Source organism: Squalius cephalus (genome assembly GCF_949319135.1).
Source record: "Squalius cephalus genome assembly, chromosome: 7".
Taxonomy (NCBI): domain Eukaryota; kingdom Metazoa; phylum Chordata; class Actinopteri; order Cypriniformes; family Leuciscidae; genus Squalius; species Squalius cephalus.
The window spans coordinates 18,146,712-18,173,481 of record NC_137128.1 but is presented as its reverse complement, the minus strand read 5'-3'; the positions used below and the strand labels follow the sequence as shown (position 1 = coordinate 18,173,481).

Genomic DNA, 26,770 nt, shown 5'->3' with positions numbered 1-26,770 from the left:
AAATATTATTTGGAAAATATTTAGGTACCCCTAAAGGGAAATGAGATGCTAAAGCATTAACATATTTGTCACTCCTATCTCATATTCTGTAAGTTTCTATTAAGTTACATTATTTCATGTTATATTCTCATTGCTGTATTGTTTAGATGTATAATTTGTTAACTCATTTATTTGCTTATTTTAATCAAAAGATTGATATATGTTTTTATTATTTGATTGATTTTCTCTAAACATTTCCATGGACCTCCTAGCACTCCCTGGGGGTCCCCAGACCCGTTTGAAATCCCTTTAATAGAAATTGCTTGAAAAATTAATATCACTGATGGCACTGTCTTACAGGTCAAGCAATTCTTTTGACTGTGAACTTAATTCCTTGACATCAGTCAAAACATACAATTAAGGTAGTTTGCTGAGCCTTAAATAGCACTGGCGCATTACTAGCCATTATTTCCTCTCGCAGACAGGTCAATAGCATTTAATATTGCATTCTTCAGTACTATATGCTGCTCATCATCAGGCTGAAAGAGTCGGTGAGATCGGTGCTGACAGCAGAGCTCTTGAGAGCCGGTCATTATGAAAGCAGCGAGCGTGTGGGCCGCGGCTGCTGTCCTGTACAGTATCGCAGTGAGAGCGGGATTGTGGGATTCACATTCACAGCAGCACCGAGAGAGAAAAAAAACATGGCGGCTGCCGAATGTGCAGCAAACGATTTGCGGAAGTGAGGTAAGTGTAATTCTGTAGCTTCATAAACCCTTTTACATTGAATTATCCGTCACTCAAGTCCAATTCCCCGAGTTTATCTCGAAGTTAAAGCAGAGTCCGGTGCAGAAGCCGCTCCAATTGTAGCAGTTCGAGCGGATTTTGATGGGCAAAGTTGTTGCGGCTTATCAGTTGTGTATGTGCACGCTGCCACTGTTACACGCTAGCCTGTTAGCTTCAGCATTTAGGCCTTTCATCTTCAAAAGTCATTTAATCTCCTGCTCAGCTGGTTGCGTTTATTTTACACGGGAAAAACACATATTCCCTTCGTTAACAAGTGTTCTGAATGTGCGTTAAAAAGGGTGCGCCAAATTCGTTAGCATTAGCATGCTAAAGTGAGCCTCTATCATTTTTATTAGCGCTCTTAGCCAGAATGCTAATTAGTGGCTGAGTTGTGAGGGGGAAAAAGCTTTGTTTGTTTGTTTCTCAATGTTGCGTGGCCGTTTACACGACAAGTGTGTTTTATTGTGTATGGCGCTAAATGAAAGTGCAATTTTGCGCTTCCTGTGAATGCAGTCGTTAGCATGTGAGCTACTAAAACCCTGCGGACACATTTGTTTTGTTCAGTTAAGCGGTTAGTTATGTCTATAAACATGTTTTTATGAAATATTTTATTGAGTGCATGAAGCAAACGTGTTGCATTAAAGACTCATTTAAGAGTTGAGAAATCGGGAATCAGCAGAGCTGAAGAAAGTTGCACGGGTGTTTTTGGGAGGCGCAGCCGGGCTGCACATCATGCCGAGCCGCAGATGCGGTGTGTGTTGCCGGAGAGGCCCGGTAAAAGCTATTGAAAGAGATACGGTTTAATAATCTGCAGTAGTGCTTAAGTCGCTGTTTGTTTGTTTTAGTGTAACGTTATCAGGTTTATGAAGGCAAACCCGTTTCTGAGGAAATCTCATTCTGAGAACAGGTTTTAAATGAGGGTTTATCGTTGTTGTTTTTTTTCAATCACTGAGCCAAACTGGGTTCTCTGAAACCACTGCGACGAGCAATTTGGAAAACATGCTGAGCTGCACCGAGCGCTTTTCTCCGCTTTGTCATATTTTCGGACTGAGCTAGGCTGTTTTGTGAGAGCTCATTGGCGAGCACGTGTCAATTTAAAGTTCTTCGTCAAGCGCGCGAGCTGAAAGATTATTCAGGAAGTTTCGAATTCAAGAGCGCGCGCAGAATGACAACCGCATATATTAATATCTATAAAACAGTCTGAGTGAGTTTGTGGGCAGTTGGCGCTCCTCTCACTCCTCTGGGATGTCCCAGCTCCTTTGAGTTTCTGTTGTCACATGCCAGTGACCGAGGTAGTAGTGTCTGTGGTAACACTAATACGGTTTCATTCAAGCCAACTTAATCAAGTTAACATGAAGTAAGAATGAGCAAGATTTATTCATCTAATTATATGTTAATTTTAACATTTACTAATACATGATTAAAATCAAAAGTTTAGGGCTGTAACTAACGATTATTTTGTGAATTGGTCGGTTTTTGACGATTAATCGAGTAATCAGATATTTTCGGGCGGTTAATTGAGTGGGCTACTTCTTGTGGTAGTACAAACAGACCTGAGAAATGACTTAAAATACATATAATAATAATAATAATAATAATAAAGGGGAATAATGTTTGGTTCAAATAAAGTATCAAAAGCATGTCTCAATTCTAATCTGTCGATTTATTTCTTCAATTAATCGGGTAATTGTAATAAAATAAAATAAAATTGAATCCATTCTTCCCAAGATTATTTCACATCCTGCCTAATGTTGAATCTTTTTTTTTATTTGTATCTTTTTTTTTTTTATCCATTTTATCGATTAGTTGTTGTAGCCTTAAAAATGCATATTTTGAATTATTCGTAAATTGAATTGCAGTGTTTTCCATGTACAGTTGCTCATGTTGAGGCGTCATACATGCCTGTGTCTTTTATTGAGAACAGTACAATTTTAGCTAATGTCCATGTGCTGACTTGCTTATAATATTAAAATAATAAAGTTCACCCAAAAAATAAAAATCCTGTCATGGTTTACTTGCCCTCATTTTGTTCCAAACCTGTATGTTGTTATTCAGCAAAACACAAAATGTGAATTTTGTAGGCTAAATAATCTTTTGTAGCAGAGACAAGACTGTCAAGCTCGAAAAAAGAAAATTAGTAGTATTTTCTAATTCTTCTAAAGTCATATGATGAACAGACTGAAGTTTAAATGTGTGTTCACACTTGGCGGGTTTGGGTCAGCGGTCTCATGGGTCTCTCGTTCAATTCATATTCAAAAATGGTGCATTGCCAGTGCAGTTCCAGCATTGAAGTCAATGAGGTGTTGTAAACGAACAAGTAGAGCCATTAAATACAGGTTTAAATTTAAGTCCAAATCAGGAAGATTTAGAATTAGTGCACAAGTCAAACTTTGATGGTGCTTTTATGGTGTCCTATTAAAAAGATGAACAGCTGGTTTGGAACAATATGAGGATGAATACATAATGTGTGACCCACTCTTTCTACTTTTAACTGTTCAGTTTTGTATCTGGACAATGCCAGAGGACATGAAGCATCTTCATTGGCTGTTATAAGAACAATAAGAGCCGCTGCACAGATGGGCTCCTGGGGTCTGAGTGATGTCTCCAGTGTGTCTTTAGTGTTAACTAATGCTGCCTGTAATCCAGAGACTCTGGATCTGTTCAAACTGAGCAAAGCCAGAACTGACATCTCCATTTGTGGTTTTTTAAGATTACAATTTTACATTTATTAGCTGATTTTATTCAGAAAAGATGTATACGTTTTGTCTGAAAGTGCCATTTTAAGGGACTCAATTAATTATTTAGTCCTCCTCATGTTCCAAACACACAAGCATATAGTGAGTGACCAATGACTGTAATACTTACAAAGAACCACATGACTCTTTTATTTTTTTTATTTTTTAACCTGAAATCTTGTCTTCAGCTGTAGCTCCTACATTGCACCTCTACTTGTTTAAACCTGGCGCATTGCAATTGGTCAAGACAAGAGTGAAATGGCATTTGCCAGTTTTGGCGTCAGAACCGTTGTGACATTGTTAACGTGTCCGGTGTGAATACGTACATACGCAACTGAAATATCGTTGAACTATCCCTTTAATACAGTGGTTCTAACCTTTTTTAACTTGAAGGCGCCCCATTGCCCAACACAATATTCAAAGGCCCCCCATGTAGATTGCTGCAGTGATGACGTATTTTTGTAGGTCAACCTGGAAGTTAGCATCACGCTGGTTCCCTCGACAAAATCCACAAAGGAATTTTCCGTTCGATTTTTGCAGAAAATAAGCTGTCTGACCAACAAAAGTTGCTGATTCTTACACATTTTGTTCATCATGATCTTCACAAGTGAACACAACTCCTATGAATTTTGAAGCACCATCGGCAAAAGTATAAAGCTAAACGTTGGCTATAAACGAACTACACCACAGTCAGCATCACCACCAGTAAGCACCACCACTGTTTTTAGTCTTTATTTAAAAAAAAAAAATATCCATGAAAGTTTGGTGTTAGTGAAAGTTTAATGTCCCTGACAACCTCTCTAGTCCCATTTAGCCACTTAGCATCCACTTTTGTCAATACAAGTAAATGCTTTAAAAAATCACAAAGGGGTAGGGTTGTCAAAAGTACCGGGCATGAGTCAAGAGGAAGCTGCCGACTGTCTCGTGGATCAAAGGTTTGCCAGAACAATTTCCAAATAGTTAGCCTAATTAAAATAGTAACATAGCCCCAACAGTTTTTGCTATAGTACCGAAATTGGTAGAGAGAACCGTGAAATTTTACTGGTACCGTGACAGCCCTACAAAGGGGTATTACCGATGTATTTTATGTTGTAGAATAAAACGTGAGAATATCTTGAGCTTGTATTGACCACAGACCTTATTTCAGGCATTTAACCAAAAATCCCCAATTAATTCAAAACCCCCATTGACTTCAGCGCGATAGAACCAGAAGTGTTTTAATGCTAAGTTTTGGCCTACAAAAATACATCATCCCTGCAGCGCTCTATTGGCTGAGATGTTTTATCTGATATTTCTGCTGTCGTTTAGACAAAGCTTTTAATAACTATGCATTAACTAACTGGGAGTGTAGATATATGAAAAATAATTAACCACAATTCATGTTGTGATTCCAGAAGTTTCGAGATTTAAATTTATTGAGAGGAAAAAAGGAAACATGAATTCAATTTGCATCTTGATTTGTGGGTGCTTAAAATCATAAAAGGATTAAACAAATTAATTTCAATTGCTAAGTCATTCTGTGACCCACTTGGAAGTTGGCCGGGGGCCGCCCGGTTGAGAACCACTGCTTTAATAAGAATTTTCTAATGTTCACTCACACAATGAAATGCTTTGATTGTGCTCTGTCACATTACCCATCATACTCTGTTACTTAGGGTTTTACTCCTTTATTGGGCATATCAGGAGGATCAGCCAGAGCCTAACCTCCACTTACTCATATTTGAGTTCCCAGATAACCTCATTATGCACAAATGAGTCATGTCAGAAGATTTGTAAGCACGTGTGATGATGATGACATTAGTCCGTGAGCAAGAGCTTTTCCCTCTCATTTTACGATCGCAATGACTGTGAGCGTTTTTCAAAAAAAAAAAAAAAAATCTGTTTTTCTGATTCTTTTCATATTAATTAATTGCAATAGATAGGAAAACTTGGAAAAGTAAACAAAGCGGATTCCTTTGTAACTAATCCCTCAGCCTGTGTGTGTTTGTGCCAGCTTAAACCACAGGCCTGGATTTGCTGTGTGGAAAAATAGGTCTTTTATAGTCTTTTTAGAGAGAGGAAAAGTAGTAGTTAAACTGGCATGGGTAGTGATGGAAAATGATGTTTAAAACCATTTTAGTGCTTTTAGTATTCATGCCTGACAACACCCCATCTGTCTGTTTTCCGTCTCGTCTTTTATATGCATGGTCAAATCACATTAGACACTCACCAGGAGGCTTCAGTGGAGTGTGAATAAGGGCTGCGTGCAAGACTCTCCTCAGGTGCCTCTCGTTTCTCCAACAAAACCAATGTCAGCAGTGCAAAATCTCATTCACAGCTTCTCATCATTCAGATCGCACTAATGGTGCATGGCAGCGATTGTGTGGACTGGAGGAGCTGATGTGCTCTTTTTAATTTGAAATACATTGTAAAAATGATATAAGTTGTAAATAAAAGAAAGATTATTGGAGTTTGCTTTACAAGAAAATGACAAAAATTTCAATGTTACTTTTGTAATTATTGTATTTAGTGAGAATTTTTCAAAGTAATTCCTTTTCTTTTTTCACTAGTCGCGTTTCCACTACCCTTCAAATTGCGCGAATTGAAAATACGGCCAATGGTCAATTTCGCAAAAGCTCCCATATATCGCCAAAAAGGTTTTACGCTCACATGAGATGGTTTTTCAGGCATATTTTGCAAAACTGCATTGGAAACAGTTTTTGCGCATTACAGTAACATGACGTAGATGGCGCGGTATGTTTGGACAAAGATGAGACAGGGCTGTTTATTAAACTCATAAAAGACAAAAGAATTACGGCAATACTGGATTATAAACAACAAAGAAATGTCACAATCAAGACCCCAAAGCAGATATTAGGGAGAAACACCCAGAAAAAGCTGCTCACAAGTATAAAGGTCTTTCCTTGCCATTAAAGCTTGGAAAACACACCTACGTCTCCTTCCATTAATAATAATGGCTTGTGCGGTGGATGGGATATCCGTAAACCTACCAACATCCATCGGCATAATTGTTGGAATGACTTGTCGCGTGAGGAAAAAAAAAAAAACGTTTCAGTCGCATAACATCGGTTAATGGAAACATCGTCATTTCACAATAGTTTTTTTTTTAATCGACATTTAGAAAATATCGCAAAGGTTTTGCGCACATCTGTAATGGAAACGCGGCTACTGTTTTTACAGAAACTGTGTTTTCTACTTCAAGGACAGGCTAAAATTATGCGCTTTCCCTCCTGCATATGTACTAGACGTATCCTCTTGCAAGGCCATAGCATAATGGAGGCGACTGAGGAATTTGATACAGTGTAATCTAATTTGTCACACACTTTGAGCTTATATTTGACTTTGGTACTACACTAATTATTGAGTAATTCAGACTTCAGTCTTCAGTCTCCCTTCAGTCCCCAGCTTAAAAATATGCTGTTTTTGTTGCTACATTGCAGATTTTGTGGAGTTCACCGGTCCCATTATCCCATATCAATGTATCATGTTCTGTAAGCGCTGGTCTTCAGACTGACTGCTTCATTAGTCATACCTGGGGTACAAAATTAACTTTTTGCCACACCTGCCAATGGTGAGTGAATTGAGAGAATTTACCAGTAAATGTACTTTTGAATAACATTAAATACATTACCATAAATTGTCATCAGTTACTCACACTCATGTTATTCGAAACCTATAAGACTTTTATTTATATTTGAAGCATATTTTATCATCTTTGAAGTTATTTTAAGTGAGATTTCTGTCCCTCCAATTGAAAGTCCATTGGTTCATAAATAGATCGAAAAAAATAATCCATTACCTTGTATGATGAACAGATTTAAGTTAAGCATTTATTCATACATAAACATTGATCAATGCACGTTCATAGAGCATGTTAAATATGGTAAACGGAAGCTCTAACGTGCTTGCTTGATGCTCGAGAACCAATGAGGTTTGTTCAGTACGGTTTGTTCTCACACGTCAAGCAAGAACGCTTGAGCATCTGTTTACTATTTTTGATGTGCGTTTATCAGTGTTGAAATGTGTAAATGTGCAATTTGCAAATTTGTGTAACTTTTATTTTGGTGCTTTATAAATGTTAATTTTGGACCCTGGTAAAAGGTTTCTGTGGAGCACTGACTGCTTAATTTGAGAGACCCATTATCACTCTTTGAAGACTGAAGGTTTGTGTTGTAGTGGCCATTGTTGGAAAGCACTTTTATAGCTCACATAAGAGGCAGCTTAAATACAGACCATCCCCCTTCACATCTGCAGCTTTAGTAATGCACCAGGGAAGCCTAGCCAGCACATGTGTGATAAGTAGATTGATAGCTTGTGGGGAAACTCTCAGATAACCTCTAAATATCAAACATATTTATAGAATATTAGATAACAGTAGATCATAGCCAACCCGTAGGTTGTTATTCTGCCTTTGGTGTATGTCTGACTCTGTTTTACCAAACCCAAAGACTGTGAGAGCAAGATGAATTTGCGATAAAGATGTTCCTTTGAAATTGTGCACGTTAACAACAAGATTCCCCCCAAAATAACTTTAGTGATGTTTGTTAATGCTACATCATCACTATTACTATTGCACATACCCCAAAGTATTAAGGCCCGTTCACACCAAGGACGACTGTAGTGATAATAACGCACGAGTCCACACCTGACTATAATGTAACGGTACAGAGAAACAGTATTGTTGTAATCACTTTTAGAACTTTTTTTTTCCCAGCTGATCAACAATATAAACAATGAGAGCCAATCAGAATCCATCCTGCTTTAAAGAGAAGGAGCATTTAAAGGAGCAGACGACAACACTGCAGTGTGCACTTAGAATAAACAAAACAATATCGTCCGCTGGTGTGGACGCTAATAGAGTTTAGTTGTCTTTATAGTTATCACTCTTGGTGTGAATATGTAGAACACGGAATCATCCTGGAATGCAGTTTGTCCCATATTTTGCATAGACCTATGCCTTCCTGAAAATGAGAGGCCATTGAAAGTTAATCATCTATCTTTTTCTTTTTTGTACAATAATTGATTTGCGAACGTAGTCCTTTGAGGACGGCTTGAAGACCAAGCAGAATCCTCTGCCGGATGGTCGCTCCCGCTTATAAGGATAATTAGGTGCAAATGTTACGGTCAAACAGGTCCGTCTACCGGGTTTACATAGAAAACGATGGAAAAGTAGCGCAGTGGAATGGAAAAAACGTTTCTGTGTGAACGGCCCACAACTCTTTATGGTTGCAACAACATTTTAGTTCTAATTTTGAATTTGTTTAGACGTTCAACTGTTATGCTTTTAAATTATATGCCTTGAATAGTATCGTATTTTTAAGGGAAGTTGCTTATTTAAACTGTGTCTTCCACACTTTTCAGATAGTTCCCACATTTGAACTGAACCTTTGTGCATCTTCGTTTTAATTGAAAGCTGATGCAGAATATCAGAAAGCATATATTTTATTTTGATCTTATCTCGTGAATGGAATATGATTGTAATGTAAATGTAAAATGTTCATATCACGTTATTGCATGTTGTTGTTGTTGTAAGGCCTATTATGTTTTTATGTGATTCCATGATTTGTTTTTCCCATTTGCCCAGTTTCATAAGTAGCCTTTTGTCTTTCCATTCAAACCAAGGATATTTGGATACAAGGATGTAAACTTTTTGACTTTTTATTTAATTTTTGCATGCAGATCTACCCAGGTAGATTTGTCTGATCCTTGATGCGATCACGGGGAGCAATGCAAAGTTGATTCTGTGCTAAATTGATCTAATATTTAATGTTTTTTAAATGTTGTAGATTTAAGTAGCTAATGAGAATCGGTAAAATTGTCTATATTTTAGACAAAGGTCTTGTTGTGCAATGTGTTGAGGTTGTATTAGATATTTCACACAAGCAAATAAATAAAAACCTTTAGACTTGCATTAATATGGGGATTTGAGACATGGACGGAATCTTTTTGAATTGAACCAGTAAAGAATCACATAGCAGCACCTTGACATTGTGGTTGCAAACATCTCTCACATTTCCTTCAGAGACCTAGCTAATATTTTTCACTAGCATACAGCTATAAATAAAGATGTCTGTCTCCTTTTCCGGTGGAACTTTTACTTAGAAACATTCCAGATATTCCAAGAATGTACTCTAATTCTTGACACATCAGTTATGCTCTTCCTGCTCCATCTCAATCCATTGATCCACTGTGGTGGAACATCCAGCAAACAGTTTAGCTCACATCTTTAAACTGCTGCTAAAATGTTTCTTTTACTTCATTTTTCCATATTTGGCTCTTCAGTCCATCATATCGTTTTTGATAAATCATCTTAATGTGTTTTTCAAATATGACACTGAAATTAAGTTATCAAGCTGGCTAACAAAAGCAAGATTTTACTGAAATGGCAAGAATGATTTGTGCTAATAGAATGAGTTGAAAATTACAAACAGATCACTGTATGTCACTGTGTTCAGCAAAAATGTGTTTATAATGGCCATACGTTATATTTATAGCTGGGACATTTTCACTTTTTTTGCTTAAAAGCACAGTAAATGGTTGTAAATTGCTGTAACTACTTTCTTTTAGTTAAGCTCTAACACAAATATCTTAAGAATAAAATGTATAATTTGCAGGGCAATGAAAAATCTTGACTTTTTTTATAAACTGTAAGAATAGTCTCATAGTCTCAATAGTCTCTAACTGTGAATCTGAATGGTCTATAAGTATTCTCTCGTTGTGTCCCTCAGGTGCCCACATTCTGCTGCTGAGGAGAGAGCACCACGATGAGGAGACAGTAGGCACCCACCATAGTATGGCCGCGTCCCGCTCTTCGCGCGTCACAAGATCATCAGTGGGGATAAATGGATTGGATGAGAACTTTTGTGGTCGAACCCTCAGGAACCGCAGCATCGCCCAGCCGGAAGAGAGCTCTCCGCCTCCTGTGCCCAGAGCCCGCTCACCCAAGAAGAAGCAGGACTGTCAACAGCACCAGCAGCCCGGGGGACAGGTCGGAAAGGTAGCCGAGAGCAAGCCGGAGGGTGAACCCTTGCCCTCCTACGGAAAACGGGGCTTGCCAAGCTCCGAGAAGGACGAGTCGGACAAATCGGACTACTGCGAGCGTCCGAGGGCCGGGGGTGGGCCGGAAGCCTCCCCCGCCCTGAAGAGGGCCAAACGCTGCCCTCGCTCAGGTGAATCGCAGGGGGTAGAGGAGGAACCCTCTCTCAAACCGGAGAGCCCTGATCCCGCTGCACTGAAGGAAAATGACGAGGACGCCAAATCGAACGCGTCCACGGCCCTTCAGCTCAGCCTCGACAAAGAGGCAGAGCAGAAAGAGGACAGCGTGGTGGAGAAGATCATCCTTCCCCCACAGGCTGTTGAGAACGTCAAGGCCACCAATGGCCTCGCCGAACTCTATAAGGAGGACTCAGAAGTTGCAGCCTTACCCGCGGTGCCCTGTGCCTCCCCTGCCACGCTCAACAACAGTCCTTCACTGTTAAACGGCAACCAGGCTGCGCCCTCATCCCCTGACCCTTTTGTGCCTTGTAGATCCCCTCATCCCAAGCAAGCCAATGAGTCCGACAGCCCTCAGATTGACTGTGAGAGGAACTGCACGGCTGAGGAAGCTGCCGAGGCCGTGCTGTCCCGGGAACCCGAGATGGAGGTAGAGGTGGACGTCGTGGGGGACGCCGGGCAGGCTCTGGATGAGCTCGCGAGAGAGGAGAGCACCAATGGTGGCTTTCAGGCTGAGCCACAGGACCCTTCTGACAACTGCTCGAATATCTCAGGAGAAATGGCGATGCTGGCTGCCCCCCAGCTACCCACGGAGCCCCCCTCCTTCACAGAGCCTCAAGAACACAGATACACCCTGAGGACTTCACCGCGCCGCGCTGCCTTTGGTAGTGGGCTCAAAGCCAGCTCCCCCAAACCCAGTTCCCCGCACATAGACAATGGTTCGCTGAAGGAGGAGGCCATGCCGGTTCCTCTTTTCTCGGAGGACACCAGCCATAAAGAGCCTCCCCATGATGCACTGGGGCTTTCTAGCGAGGCAGACAGTGAACTCTCAGAGAAAGCAGGCGTCAGTGGAGAGGTCGGAGTGTTGGATAGTAGAGTGTCGAGATCCACCAAAGAGCTGCTGGCCGCTCAGGCTGAGGAAGATGAGGAGGAAGAGGAGGATCCAGATGTCTACTATTTTGAGTCTGATCACTTGGCTCTCAAACACAACAAAGAGTATGTTCAGGTTTATGCTATCCTGTCTGAAGTCGTCATTGCTTTCATAATTGTGGTCAACAAAGATGTGCTTTGTCTTCTTTGTGCCCTTTTGTTTTCATTAATTTGTGGCGTTTGCTATGGCAAGCACCATTGTTACTGTTCATCATACTGTTCCTGATTTGAACAAACCCGGAGTATTCAACTTTTTAAATATGAAGGATTAAAACTACATATTTTTTGCAACTGACATGAATCATGCAGCTTGTGGACTAGAGTACTTTTCAGTCAACTGACAGATGGAAAAAAATACCGTAGGCTTGAGGTGTGGTCACATTAGTGAAATTTTTGCACAATTTTGTGTGCAAAAAGGTCTATTATCTATTGTCAATAGTGTAGCCATGTATAAAGCACAGCTCACTCACAAGTCATTTTCAAACCAAGCAGCTTTCTGTTGGTTATCGTGGCGAATCCGCATGACCAATTTGAACCCATTGTGAAATCTCCATGGGAAAATCTTTCACCCTTTAGCCTTTGGTTTCTCATTGACTTTAGCCAATGAGAAACCAAATAGCAAAGGTCTAGAGCCAATCAGAAAACCCTAGATGATGCATAATAACGTTCTGGTAACTTTAGCCGCATATTGGTGGTACCACTAGTACTTTTCAGGTCCAAATATTTTAGTTTCCAGATTCAGTGTGTTTTGTAGCTTTGAAAAGAATTAGCATGCTGCCGTGCTTTAACTTGTGTGATTGTCAAAGCCAAGCAGTTCAAGGTTTGATTTGTCTATCCTGCTCTTGTCTTTTGCCTTCTTAGTTTTCAAAGTGTTTGTGCTTTGTAATTTGAAGACAGGAATGTTGACCCAGATACGCATCTTTGTGTTTTCCTGCTTAACTCTGCATACGTGTTTTCTGTAGCGTAATAGTCAACTGTGCTAGCAGAAAATGAGCAACAGCTGCTGTAATCTCCAGGACAGTGGTAGGTAATAAACGAGGGGAAGCCTGCTGCTGGTGAACAGGTTGTCCTGGGTCGTACTTATTCAGCATGTGCCCGTCTCACAGTGTGAGTGCAGGGATCGGGAGCAGCCAGCTGGATTGGCTTGTCGGTCAATAGAAATGAAAAGAGAATGGTGCCATGTCAGTTTATGAGGCCTGTCTGAATTTTTTTATTTTTTGTTACATTGAATCGTTCTCATTTCTTCTCTGGGACAGGTTTTCGCCTCCTGTTTAATTAGGATTTAATATGTGCTTGACATAAATTCAAACTTTAGATATATTTATGCAGAGTTTTACTTTTTTGAAGAACCAAATGAGGGTTGTTGCTTGTCTGTGCAAAAACTGGCAACCACAATGCCAGGAAATTCTGGTTGCCAGGCTGTTGCTAAAATGTTCTGAGTGTTTTTTAAAGCATTGCTGGTTTGGTTCCTAGGACATTGCTAAAGAGTGTTTTGATAGTCACTAGGTGGTTGATTAGTGTAAGGGTATGGTGAAACAGTACCAGGTGAAAATGGCCGTCTGATAGTCAAGTCACCTTTATTTATATAGCGCTTTTTACAATACAAAGAAAAAATTGTTTCAAAGCAGCTTTACAGTGATAACAGGAAAATAATGCAACAAAGTTTGTTTCTAGAAGAAAAGAGCGTCACAGTCCAGCTTAAGTAAGTTCAGTGATGTTCATGTTTGTTGTTAAAAAGTAGCACTCCTCAGGTTTGAGGTCTCCATTGATGTGGAAGTATGGTGTTAGGGGTTTGTTCTAAACCAAAGTATGAGAAGAAGGGATAGTGATGATCGCCTTAAAAAGCACCACTAACAAGTAAGGCACCACACAATAAACTTCTATGTGCCTCGCATTAAAATCTACTAAGCTGGAAAGATGTAGCCTATCTCTCTAAGTTTAGTGAGAGCTGTTTTACTACTGAATCCCAAGTGTGTGGTATTCAGTACAGGTTAAAATGGCACAGTACGAAGCCCATATCACTATATATTTGTTTAGTTTTTGTCTGTTAATCGTGATCTAGCCTGCCTTTCAGATGGTAAACCCATAGGTGGCAGTGAAATGCCAGCCATATGTCATTTTTGGGCTCATTGCCATCCTTGGCTGCTTTCCCCAACCTGCAGTGCTACATGCCCATCTTCATTGTGCATCTGAATCAAGAGGCTGTTAACAGCTCCTCTGCGCTCTAAGTTATTAGACGGCAAGGAAATTGAAGAAAAACTAGTCAGCTTCCCTCAAGAAAGGCAAATCAAATGGAGCAAGTCCTTTAAATGAATTCTGTTTGAGATTAAATGATTGCTGTCATCAATTGGTTTTCATTCATGCCACGTTAGGCTAGATTGATTTATACAAGGTCTGTTGAGCTTCTGAATAAGATAACTTCTAAGCAGTAGGCAGAATCTCCTGCTCAGAGGAGCATCATTGTCTAATTGCTTTTTTTTTTTTTTCTTCTCTGCCTTTTTTTGTGCTCCTATTTGTGGATCCTATTTTTCCTGAGGGCGCGCAGGGAAAAGGTCAAAGCTTTGTAGCGCTCAGGCAACGTCATCTAGAAAAGCTCTTTCAAACGTGAGCTTCTGAATCCCAAATCATATATTAGAGGCACAAAATCCTATGGTTTTTTTTTGTTTTGTTTGAACCGCAGGCAACTATTATATAACATGAATCTAGTTGAGAAGAATAGTGATTGTTGGCTTGTCCTCTATTTCAAACAATTATAATCATACATCTGCAATCCTGTTGCCCATTCTAGTATTTTTGTATTATTATTAAATTTAAGTGTTTCATTATTCCTTGTTGTAAATGATCAGTTTCATTTTTCAGCGTTTTTGTTTATTTCTAGGGGGGGAAATGCACTTCTCGTAATTAGTTTTACCTCCTGAGTTTGACCATCACTATTTGAATTTTAAAAATCTTTCCCTAAAAGTGTTAAACTATTAAAAAATGAGCTTTCCATGATGAACAACTAGTCCATCTATCTCCCGGTGGAAGCACAAAGCCCGGTTCCTGCATGAAGCTGTCAGTCATCACCCACCCACCCCGTGACGAACAGGAAATATTTCTATTTATAGAATATATATTTCTGTGGGAACAGTTTACGGAGGCTTTCTTATGTAAAGCTTGTGGTTGTGCTGTACTAAAATTAAATGATGAATGAATGAACTGCTGAAAGTTTGATGGTTAGATGCATAGCATCAGCTGTTAATAATGTACAAGGCATCTCCTCTGTCCTACATGTTAGTTATCAGAGGTTGCTCCAGACCATCAGCGTACTGGAGGCCCAGCGAAACCAAGCCATCCTGGACCTAGAGACGCTGGCACGGCATCAGAAGGAAGCCCTGTCAGACCCCATCGCCTTTGTGGACCAGCTACAGAAACAGGTACAGATGTTTCCTCCAGGCCCTACATTGCTGATGCCTGAAATGGCTGTTATACTTTGTGGTGTATTCTGGTTTGAGAATGTAATGCTTTTGATCTTTTGTTTTTGTTACAGGTGGAGATGGGGTTGCCCCGCCCCCAGAGAGTGGTCCAGCTCCCGGTCATTGCGTGGGACCAATACACCTCAGGCCGTGGCGACTTTGAAAGGGAGTTCTGTGACAAGAAGCGCAAAACACGGCAGTTGCAGTTAATCTTTGACAAAGGTGTGTACCAGTTGTTTGTGAAAGATTTTGTAGTGTAGGTTTTTATGGAGGGGCCCCGGGTCCAATGAGTAGGACGTATAATAGAAGACCTTAGTGGGCCCAAAAATACATTAAAAATGCAATTTGTAATGGGCTACACGATTAATCAAAATAAAATAAATTGAAATCGCAATATGGAATAATCCGCTACAATTGCCAGCACAAAAGTTGGATTTAAAAATGAAGAAATTAAGAAAATGTAATATTTTAATTATGTAATTTTATAGCAAATTGTATAGTAAAAATAAAAATATTTTATTGTGAAATTATTGTCATTATACTGTGAAATGAAACTATAATTGTTTATCTTAAATATTTATTAATTGCAGTTTTAAATGTTATTTATTACATTTTTAATTGCAGTTTTCATCAGAAAAATGGAGCAATTAATTGGAGCAGTGAAGCCCTAATTCATCCCTACAATTACATAATTAATATTAAATATTAAAGTTCATATTGATATTTTTGTGGGGTGATATTGTTTATTAAAGTTCATTGTGATATTTTTGTAAATCCCAGGCTGATGCAAAAATATTTTAACAAAACTGCTTCAATTTTTTTAATTGGATTAATGTTTGAAAAACATTTTTCCCTACACAAAAGTCCTGTTGCGAACAACAAATGGAAACGTGCAATAAAAAAGCCCCCTGTAAAACAGCATATAATGTCATAGAGCTCCTGTATACCCTCAAGATTGTGTGTCAAGGCACCAGATCATTTGACATTTTTATAACAAGGGAAGTGTAAGTACTTTAAAAAAAAAAGTGTATCATATGATTCCAACTCGTATCCGAAGAGTACACTTGATGCACTAGATTTTTAAAAGATTTTCTTTATCGTTCTTTATCATTAGTGGACTCCCTCATCATAGTGAAGTATTTAACCCACTTGAAGTGTTTGTCGGTTTAATGGCAAATGCATGGAAAAGGAATCATGCCAAAGTTTAAATGCTCATTGTCTTCTGTAGTGGGGTTGCCTGCTCGACCAAAAAGTCCTGTGGATTCCAAGAAGGAGGGAGACTCCTCATCCGTCTACTCCTCCTCCCTGCCGTCAAGCGACGGTCCAGAACACAGCATGTCCAGTAGCAGAACTCAGGTAATCTCAGATAAAGTCTTCGTACTTAGCGTCGTTTGTATTCTGTCATCATTTACAGCCATCTTGCCTCCATGAACCTGCATGTTGTGTTTTGTAGAGGAGAACATGGGATTACAGATTCTCTTTTTTGCTTTGCTCATTTGTTCCCCATGACTTACGATTTCACCATGTTTCATCACACACCGCTGCATCTGATACATAATAAGATCAAGACCTAACATTTAACTTGACATTGTTTCTTGTTATATATGTGTTCATGGGCATGAACACATATATCCGAGTACACATACATCCCCCAGGGCATGAACTCTGATGTGTTCTGCATACACAACGTCTTCCCTGAGAGCACAATATCTCCATCCATATTCATTCTGCTTTAACATTTCAACATGGAATGCGCTACAAGCGTGCTGATGACAAATGACTGTAAAAATCAGTGTCTCAATGGTTTTTCTTTTTCCTGATCTGCTTTATGGAGGTGCTGTGTTCAGACAAACTAGCTTTTAGTCAGTTCTTTCCATCTCTCTTGTTAAGTATGTTCATGCATGCAGCCCATGTAGAGAAAATATGGTATCTATGGAAACCAGTGGGAGAAATGTTCCCTTCCCTTTGATACAGAATGTGTATATATGTTAACTTTCTGAATAAAGCATTTCCATTGGTCTCTCTGTAGATCAGGAAATCTTGGTAGATCTCATTATCCAGTCCAAAAGCCAATAGAGTGCATCAGTTTTGAATACATTTTTATCAGATTCTCAAATACTTTTTTAAAAAAAAAAGTATTTGAAAATGGGACAAAAATACAAAGGTACAAGACTGAGTAGTGCGGGTAAGAACTACAATCCCATGAAGCATTGCAAATTACATAATTGAATTAAAAATGATGAGGAAATATAAAACTATTAATTTAAAATTTTTGTCATTTATTCACCCTTAAGTTGTTCCGAACCTGTATGAGTTTCTTTTATCTGTTGAACACAAAAAAGATATTTTGAAGAATGTTGGTAATCGGACAGTTGACGGGAGTCATTGATTTCCAGAGAATTGGAACCATCAACTGTTTGATTACAAACATTCTTCGAAATATGTATTGTTTTGTGTTCAGCAGAAGAAAGAATCTAATTTTTAGTGAACTTTCCCTTTAAGATTGTTTATTACAAAATGCATATATCTACAAACATACAAGTATTTTGAGAGCTTAGGAAGACCTACTAGATTACATCAGTGCTTCATGGGAGTGGGTGGAGCCAAAGGCTCTTGGTGTTGTTTGTTCGCCGTGACACTCTAATTGGTGTAATATTCTGTACAGAGACATGGGTAATGTATTTTCATCACAAATTCTGCTGTTAAACAATATTATTAAAAAAAATAATGATGTGAACACTAACAGATGGCTTAAGCAAAAGCATATACCATTGATTAACAACCTCACAATAGGACTGGCTTTAAAGGTTTTTAAATTATCGTTTAAAATCAATTTCCCTATGGAGAAAATTATTGGAGCTTTTTAAATTTTTTTAAACCTAATTTTTCTGATTGATTCTGTTCGTACAGTTTATCAGAGGGAGGCTGTGCAACCAGAACAAACCTGACACCTTCAACCAGCTGTGGACCGTTGAGGAGCAGGTATGAAATTACCCAAGAGCTCTTAGTGGACGTGAACTTTTCTGAACAAACAACCGAGATGAGTTTAATGTCCCAACAGTTGTAGCACTCTTAAAAGCTACTTATCCATTCAAATTAGTGGACTGAAGCTAATGGTTGTATACTAGATTGCACATTTTACTGAACAGTTTTGTGTAGCTCTTGAGCTGTAAGGTTTGGCTTCATATCTCATATGTGAATCTTGTAGAAAAAGTTGGAGCAGCTGCTGTTGAAGTTCCCACCTGAGGAGGTCGAGTCGAAACGCTGGCAGAAGATCGCAGATGAACTTGGCAACAGGACCGCCAAACAGGTGCGTCTTCAGGCCCTGCTCTACACCGTCATGCACTCTGAAGATGATGATCTCTTGGCTTTGATGGCCATTCAAGTCTCTAGTCACATTTTCACTGCTCAGTAAAGCAGTCATCCAGTTCTCAGTTCCTTACAGCTCCATTTAATGGAGACTCTATTATTTACAGGGTTCCCGCGGGTCCACAAAAAGTCTTAAATACCTTAATTGGTATGAGAAAAGTCTTAATTATAATTTCAAGACGTCTTAAATTTGGGGACAGGAATCGCGATATGGCTTAATGTGACGATTGAACAAGGCATTTCTGCCATTCCATAAGCGCTACTGCCGGAGAATGAATTTACATATAAAAATATGCTATTTACTAATCCCTTTTCTTAAATCATGGTTTAGAGGCTAAAATGTATGGCTTGTCATTTTATAAAACATTTTGTAAAATTTGAACTGTAAATCATGATTTTACAGTCATTTTATGGTTTAATATGTTACCATTGACATTGCCCTACCCCGCTCATTCTGTATTCATTTTAATATTTGTGCTGGTCTTAAAAAATGTCTTTACAAATCCTTGCAGATATCCAGTTGTCTTTTTCACTAATCTTACAAGATTCTGAACATTAAAAAGCCATGGTCTGATAGCTTAACCAGGGAATTCAGGGCAAGCTCTTTTTGTTTACCAAATCTTTGTTCCTCTTCTTCACAGGTTGCTAGCAGGGTACAGAAATATTTCATAAAACTGACAAAAGCTGGTATTCCAGTACCAGGCAGAACACCCAATGTGTGCTTGTACAGCAAAAAGGTAAATAGGTCTTATAATTATCAATGTATGCACTTCTTTCAGAATTGTTTTGCCTGATCAGCCTGTCGGGGTTGTATTCGCTATAACAACCGCCTCGCTCTACATTATCCCTTACATATATATATGTGTACATGTATACACATACCTGTACATGCGTACATACAATGATCAACACATTTATTAGACCACCAACCAATGTAAGGTTTGTTCCACAGCTGCTAAACTAACAGTATTGGTGATTACCCAAATCTTTTTTTTTTATGTTTCTGTTATTGTTAATCCACCAGTATGTGTAAGCTCTTTAGTCACAGTTGGCCAAGTCAAAGTCCAGACTTGAATCCTATTGAACAAATTTGGGATTTAGTGGATTCAAAGATAGATCACACAAAAGTTTCATGAAAAGCAAGTCAATGGGAACAACTAGAAACTATTTGGAAGTCAATAACAACAGAGACCGTGGGAAAAGTACCGAACATAAAAACAATGCCAACAAAAATGCAAGCTGTTATCAAGGCCAAAGGATGCCATGTATAAAAATGTTTGTTTTTTTGTTTTTTCATGATTTGTTAATTTAGTGCTGGGCAACGATCGCGTCCAAAATAAAAGTTTGTGTTTACTTAATATGTTTGTGTGAACTGTGTATAATTATTTTGTATATATAAATACACACACATGCATGTATATATTTAAGAAATATTTGCATGTATATACTGTGTATGTATATATATTTATATATCATATATAAATATTTTATATATAAATAACACATTTTTCTTAAATATATATATATATATGCATGTGTGTGTATTATTTATATATACAAAATAATCATACACTGTACACAAACATATATATTATGTAAACACAAACATTTATTTTGGATGCGATTAATCGTTGTCCAGCACTAGTTACATTTAGTACATTTACATACTAGTACATTTAAACTTACTGCATATTTAATGCCAGGGCATGCTGTCTGTAATTGCAGGCCTCCAGTAAGCGACAGCACCACCTCAATAAACACCTGTACAGGCCCTCAACGTTCCTCACCTCATACGAGCCGCCCGTCTACATGGATGATGAGGACGAGCGTTCTCACTTCTTCAACAGCCTCCAGGATAACAGCGCGGATGATTCGGTCAGTTCCCAGTTCAACTCCAACTAAATCTGACAGTTCCCAGTTCAGCGTGGGCTGTTATTGATCGGTCACTAATCATCAGAGAAATGCATGTGCTATTTAACAAGTGAAAGCCAGCGTTTTGCTAATCATATCCAAGCGAATTGATTTAGAAGCTGAGAACGGAAAAACAAATACCAGAAATCGATGGATGGAACAAATGTTTTTTTTTTTTTTTTTTTTGAAAGCAATGTTTCTTGTTTCAAGCCATTTGTTTCATCATAGTGACTTCCTTTCTTCCCCTCTGGCAAACATTTGCTGGCCTTTCTCAAACAGGAAATCCATTAAAGACTGCAAACTGGCATTTCCACAGTTGGGATTTGCTTGATGTTTGATCATTTGATAATGATGTGCTGCCTTTTGAGAAGCACCGCTGCCAAAATCATTAGAGACGACTCGATGTTTGCGTCTCCCCGGCTGAACTGTGTGTTGAGTGACTGTGAACTGACTGCAGTGGCTTGACATTTTCTCTGTCTCTGATATTTAACCTTTACGCGACACTGGTCAGCGGACCCTGCAGAGAACATAACCAGTCGAGTGTTGCCAAGCATCAGTGAACCTTACATGCACCAAATGTAGACTTGCTACAAATCACGACATCACAATCCATGGAAATGAAGGGAATGAAGATTTTCCTTTCAATAATCTAAACCCATCTAAATTGTCCTTATCACATTGCAATGTTGATTTGTACAATATACAGACAGTGGTGATCATACAGACAGTGATCATACCTGCAGTAACAAAATAAGATTTTTATTTATTTATTTTTTATTTTTTAGCAAAAATTCATTAAATTGATCAAAAGTAACATTGAAGTATAAAAAATATTTTTATTTTAAATAAAATGTCACGGTTTACACAAAAATATTAAGCAGCACAACAGTTTTCAACATCGACAATAATAAGAAATGTTTCTTAATCATCAAAACAGCATATTCAAATTATTTCTGATGGATCATGCGACACTGAAGACTGGAGTAATGATGCTGAAAATTCAGCTTTGCCATCACAAGAATAAATTACATTTTAAAATATATTAACATAGAAAACAGTTGTTTAAAATTGTAAAAAAATTATATACGGTATATATATTTTACAATATTACTGTTTTTATGTATTTTGATCAATTAAATGCAGCCTTGGTGAGAATAAAAGACTTTTCAAAAACTTTTGAACAGTAGTAGTAAACATAAACTAATAATAAACTGCACTTCTACAGCATTTATTAATCTTAGCTAATGTTAATTTCAACATTTACTAATACGTTATTAAAATCAAAAGTTGTATTTGTTTACATTAGTTAATGCACTGTGAACTCGCATGAACAAACAATAAACAACTGTATTTTTATGAATTTAACATGAACAAAGATTAATAAATATGTCAACAACTGTATTCCTCATTGTTAGTTCATGTTAGTTAATGTATTAACTAATGTTAACAAATGAGACCTTATTGCAAAGTTTCTGATAATACTTGGATTAATTGTCAAATTTACATTTTTATTTATGTTGTGACTGAAGAGATATGAGGAAATGAGGGGAGAACAGGATCAGGAAATGATCAGTCAAACTAACCTAAAAAAAAAAAAAAAAACAGTGTGTCATTGCAGTATTAGGTAACACTTTATTTCGATAGTCCACTTTAGACATTCTGCTAAATGTAACTAACTTTGCAAAATATCTGCTAGCACTTTATTTTGATGCTCCTGAACAGATGTTCTACTGACTGTAAGTAACTTTGCAACTGCATGTCAGCTTATTCTACTAACCCGAACCTTAACCAGACAGTCTACTAATACTCTAATGAGAGTTTGTTGACATGTAGTTGCAAAGTTATTTCTAGTTAGTAGAACATCGAAATAAAGTGGTACCCAGTATTATATTCCAGACTCGTTGGGAAGGAGTTTTGGGTTGGGGTAGAGATTTGATTTTGTGCTAAAAATTCAGACACTGTGTGAACAGGCCTTTGTAATAGCGACTGCTGATGTGTTGTGCCGTTCTGACCCTGCTGTGATGTTTCAGGACGAGGACGGGGTGCCAGTGGAGCTCAGGCACCTGCCGGAGTACAAGGAGCTGATGGAGCTGAAGAAACTCAAGAAGCAGAAACTACAGGAGATCCAGGCTGAGAGCGCGCTCATGCAGCACGTCGGCTATAAGGTACACATAACATTTACCAGTCTGTCTCCATGCCAGTTTCTGTTCCTATTCCAAGCGATAAATACCATCTCTCTGAGCCATGAAGAACAAGGCCTTTTTTGGCTCTTTGACAACTGTGTAACAACATAATGTGACTGTTTGTCATGTTCAGCGCTTTTGGTTTTTTCACATTTGCTTGTAATTCTCGCTCAGTGTGACATGTGTGGCATGGAGCCCATCCAGGGTGCACGGTGGCACTGTCAGGACTGCCCGCAGGACAACGCCGTGGACTTCTGCAGTACCTGCTCCGACTGGTGAGTCACAGCCTCACTAAACAAACATGGAGCTGGGGATCTTTAGGCACCTCACAGTGGGGTTAAATTTAGATGTACAAAGCCACAATGCGATAGCTAACTGATTTTTCAGCAGTAGTGTAAGAAAACAAATTCTCAGAGTTATGTTGACTCTGTGGCTCTATGCAAATGACCATTGTGTTGGAAATATGGCTGCAACCCAAATATAGACCTAAAACATAATTTGATGTGCATGTAAACAGTCGTTTTGGCCTGCAAATGCTTTTTTCTATAAACAGAATTATTAATAATTAATTTTCAATTCTGATTATGAATTTTTGTGTCTTTTAGCATTAGTGCCCGCTCAATTTTGTTTTTACCGCCATTGGTTCCAGAAGTATTTTTTTCCATACATTTTTTGTTTAAGTGTTATAAGCTATGAAACACCGACCAGATGAATCACAACAAAGCAAAAAAGTATTTGTAAAACAGACAAAAAGACAAAGGTACAAGACAGTGCTTTATTGAGGGAAAAACTACAATCCCATGAAGCATTGCAACAGACAAGTTTATTGGAATGTGTATATATATATATGTATATATGTATTTTGACAGCATAGTGAGACCGAATCATTACAATCTCGTTTTTTTGTTTTGTTTTTACTCGCCGCAAGTCTTTATTGGTGAAATATTCTGTACAGCTTCATGGGTAATGTAGTTTTTCAAACACAATTATTTTAAAAATTAAGTTAATAATAAGTAATCCAAGTGGATGGCTTCAGCAACAGCATATTCCATATTCTAGTTGCCCACTGAAGCTAAGCAAGGTTGAGCCTGGTTAGTACCTGGATGGGAAATCTCCTGGGAAAACTAGGTTGCTGCTGGAGGAGGTGTGTACTGTCAAAAAGCCCAGTCCTTTTGATGAGACGTTAAACCGAGGTCCTGACTCTCTGTGGTCATTAAAAAAGAAAAAGAGTAGGGATTTAACCCCAGCATCCTGGCCAAATTTGCCCATTGTCCATCATGGCCTCCCAATCATCCCCATATACCCATTGGCTTCATCACTCTGTCTCCTCTCCACCAGTAAGCTGGTGTGTGGTGGGCGTTCTGGCCCAATATGGCTGCCGTCGCATCATCAGGTGGATGCTGCACATTGGTGGTGGTTGAGGATATTCCCCCTTCCATGTAAAGCGCTTTGAGTACCCAGAAAAGCACTATATAAATGTAATGAATTATTATGGTCACCTTTAAAGGTTTATATTGTTAAAAATCAATTATCCTATGTAGAAAATGAAGTTTTTACTTCTGAAACCAGAGTGTTGAAAACGTTGTAGACCGATATCGAAGCATTTAACTCTTTCCCCCGCCATTGATGGAATTTCCATTTTTTTTCACTGTTAAACGGTAGGGTGTGCTATTAGGCTGAAAGAGTGCTGAATCTCCAGATCAAAAGACATGAGAAGAAGCAGCAGAAACAAGCGATATCATATGTAAGCAGATGCATATGCAAAATAACATGATCATCAACATTAAACGGCATATAAATCAAAACTGCCTAATGTTAGGCTACTGAATGAAATGTCCATCCAGGACGAGCTATAGAAGCTTTAGGGGATGTTGATGGTCTCGATCTACCATCTATGATTTGATCATCGTTCTGAATCCCATCTGGATGTAGTCTGTGACAAAAACGCAATTTTCTCAGCTTTTTGCTCAAAATGTAGCTTTTTTCATGAAACTTATTTACGTTTAAGTCTCGATAAAAAAAAAAAAAAAAAACATCAATCTAGAATAAAACAGTTTTTTTGTTTAAAAGCAGAGGCTCTGTTCTTTCTTTTGATAGTATGCATGTTCAAATATTCTGGGGCCATGAAACTTGTGAAAATGATCAACAATGTTGGCGGTGACTGGCAACTTTTTTCAGAAACGCTGGCGGGGAAAGAGTTAAAAAAGAAAGACTCCATTGAGGTCTGATATTTCTGATAACTTGTTTTCAAATATTTATTTAGTTGAAATTCTTGACACAAGACAATCTCTTCCATTTAAGCTTCCATTGGAGAATCAATGGCGGCGTTGCGCAATTCTTTTAGTTTGTGTGCAAAACTTCCACCGTTTTTACTTGTCCTAACCACACACCTTTCTGTCTGCCCCCTTCAGTTTGTTCAAAACCGAGACCCACAAGCCCACACACAGACTGGAGCCAGTCTACCCGGCCGAAACCTTCGTGGACAGAGACTACTGCTTACCGCAGAGCACAGGCTACAACTACCTGGACCCCAACTACTTCCCTGCCAACAGATGACAGGGACGAGCTCCAGCGCTAGTATCCAGGGCTGGGCCGCAGCCCCCAGGGCATTCTGTGCATGACTCCATCATCCAAGTCAAAGAAATGCTTATGTCTGGGCGAGAGGGTACCGCAGATGTGCTGCACCTCGCCCCGACCCGCTGCTGGAGGGGGGTGGGGTGGGGGAGGGTTCGTGGGGGGGAGGGGGCAACACCCTGCCGCGGTTGTCAAACCTTACCAGGTCTCGTCAAGTAACACTATCTCAAATCAAAAGAAACGAGAGGAAAGAAAGAAATGGCGCACCGACATTCCCAATCCCAGGACATTTAGAAGGCAACTCGACGTCTCCCTTTGTTCCCGCCGTTTGAGTGACGGGTGTCGAGTGACGCGCCTCTCAGAGGAGCGTTCGGCTCTGGAATCATCATCGGCGGAGGGCGGGCTCGCGTTAAAGTGCAAAATGTCGTCTGTAGTTGAAATATTTATAAGTGAAGCTTTGTGTGTGAGCTATTTTCATGAGGCGGGAGTACAAGGAACGGAACTCGGTGCTGAGACTGTTGTCTTTGATTCACACCAGGTTTTTAACCAATCGAGGAGGTTCGCTCACAACTCCGAAAAAATCCCAGCTGACCGACCCCCATACGTGTCTCTTGCCATGGGCTACCATTTTCACTAGAAGCTGCTCTTTGTTTCCTCTTACGACCGTTACATGATGTTGTCACTTTATTTACGTTCATTTCCTGTTTTTTTTAAACGGCGAATTGGGGGGAAAAAAACCCACTCCACTTAACCCGACAGGTTCCCAAACCTCGAAGCACTACAGCACGGAGAAGACCAGCTGAGATCCGGAAGGCGTTGTTCACGCTCTCTGCGCTCGCGGAGAGCTTTCTTTTCTTTTCTCTCAATGTGTACTGTTGTTGATCATGTGGAGTATTCAAATATATGGTGAAAAGTAGCCAGTGGTAGTTGCCGTGTGCCATTTTTTTTTTTTTTCTTCCCTGGCCACTTGTTTTAGAAGAAGAAAATAAAGAACTCGTGGCACGTTTGCCCTCTGTGAAAAACTGCCCAACCATCATCACGCCTTTAGATCCCTCTAATTTTTCGCAGTTTCCTCACAGTCCATGAAAAGATTGTATTTTTATTAATCTATTTAAAAGACAAAGAATAACAAGAAATCGAGTCGGTGGCGGTCGTCGCGCGCGCGAGGCTCCCACGTTATTTTATACACATACATTTTGTTGTGCTTTGAGTAGACCATTTTGTATTGGGTTCTGTTCTGTTCACCTCCCCTCCCTTGACCTGCTTCAGTATCTGTGTATAACAGTCTGTTCTTAAATAATGTAAAAAATGTTAGAGGAGAACTGTGGAAATAAAAGTATGTGAAAAGTCTTTCTACACCACATGACTCGGGTATTATGATTTATCTTTCTGGTTCATTTCTGTGTTTAAAGGTAGGGTAGGTGATTTTCAGAGAGGCTAGCAATAGCGAGCTAGCTTTGAAAGCATAACCTTCAAACATATCATACGGAGAGCAGGAGCTTTTGTTTCTGCTCTGATAGCTTTGAGTGCTTGTTAGAAATCAGGAATGGTGAGAGAACATTGTGCATGGTACATTTTCGTCTTCAGCCGTCGAAAGGTCAGTAGGCGGAGAGTAGATGTGCTTTCGACCACATGAGCG

At 39.1% G+C, this 26,770-nt stretch overlaps 1 protein-coding gene across 1 annotated transcript; it reads left to right on the top strand.

Moving 5' to 3' along the window:
* The first annotated feature begins 458 nt into the window (after positions 1 to 458).
* On the top strand, positions 459 to 26,489 carry zzz3 (zinc finger, ZZ-type containing 3). Its single transcript, XM_079877120.1, has 12 exons — positions 459 to 723; positions 10,226 to 11,705; positions 14,917 to 15,055; positions 15,169 to 15,316; positions 16,323 to 16,450; positions 18,005 to 18,076; positions 18,303 to 18,404; positions 19,105 to 19,200; positions 20,189 to 20,338; positions 22,405 to 22,539; positions 22,732 to 22,832; positions 24,969 to 26,489. The coding sequence occupies exons 2-12, from the start codon at positions 10,291 to 10,293 to the stop codon at positions 25,111 to 25,113; spliced, it is 2,631 nt and encodes an 876-aa protein (XP_079733246.1). The 5' UTR covers positions 459 to 723; positions 10,226 to 10,290; the 3' UTR covers positions 25,114 to 26,489.
* Positions 26,490 to 26,770: the final 281 nt, after the last annotated feature.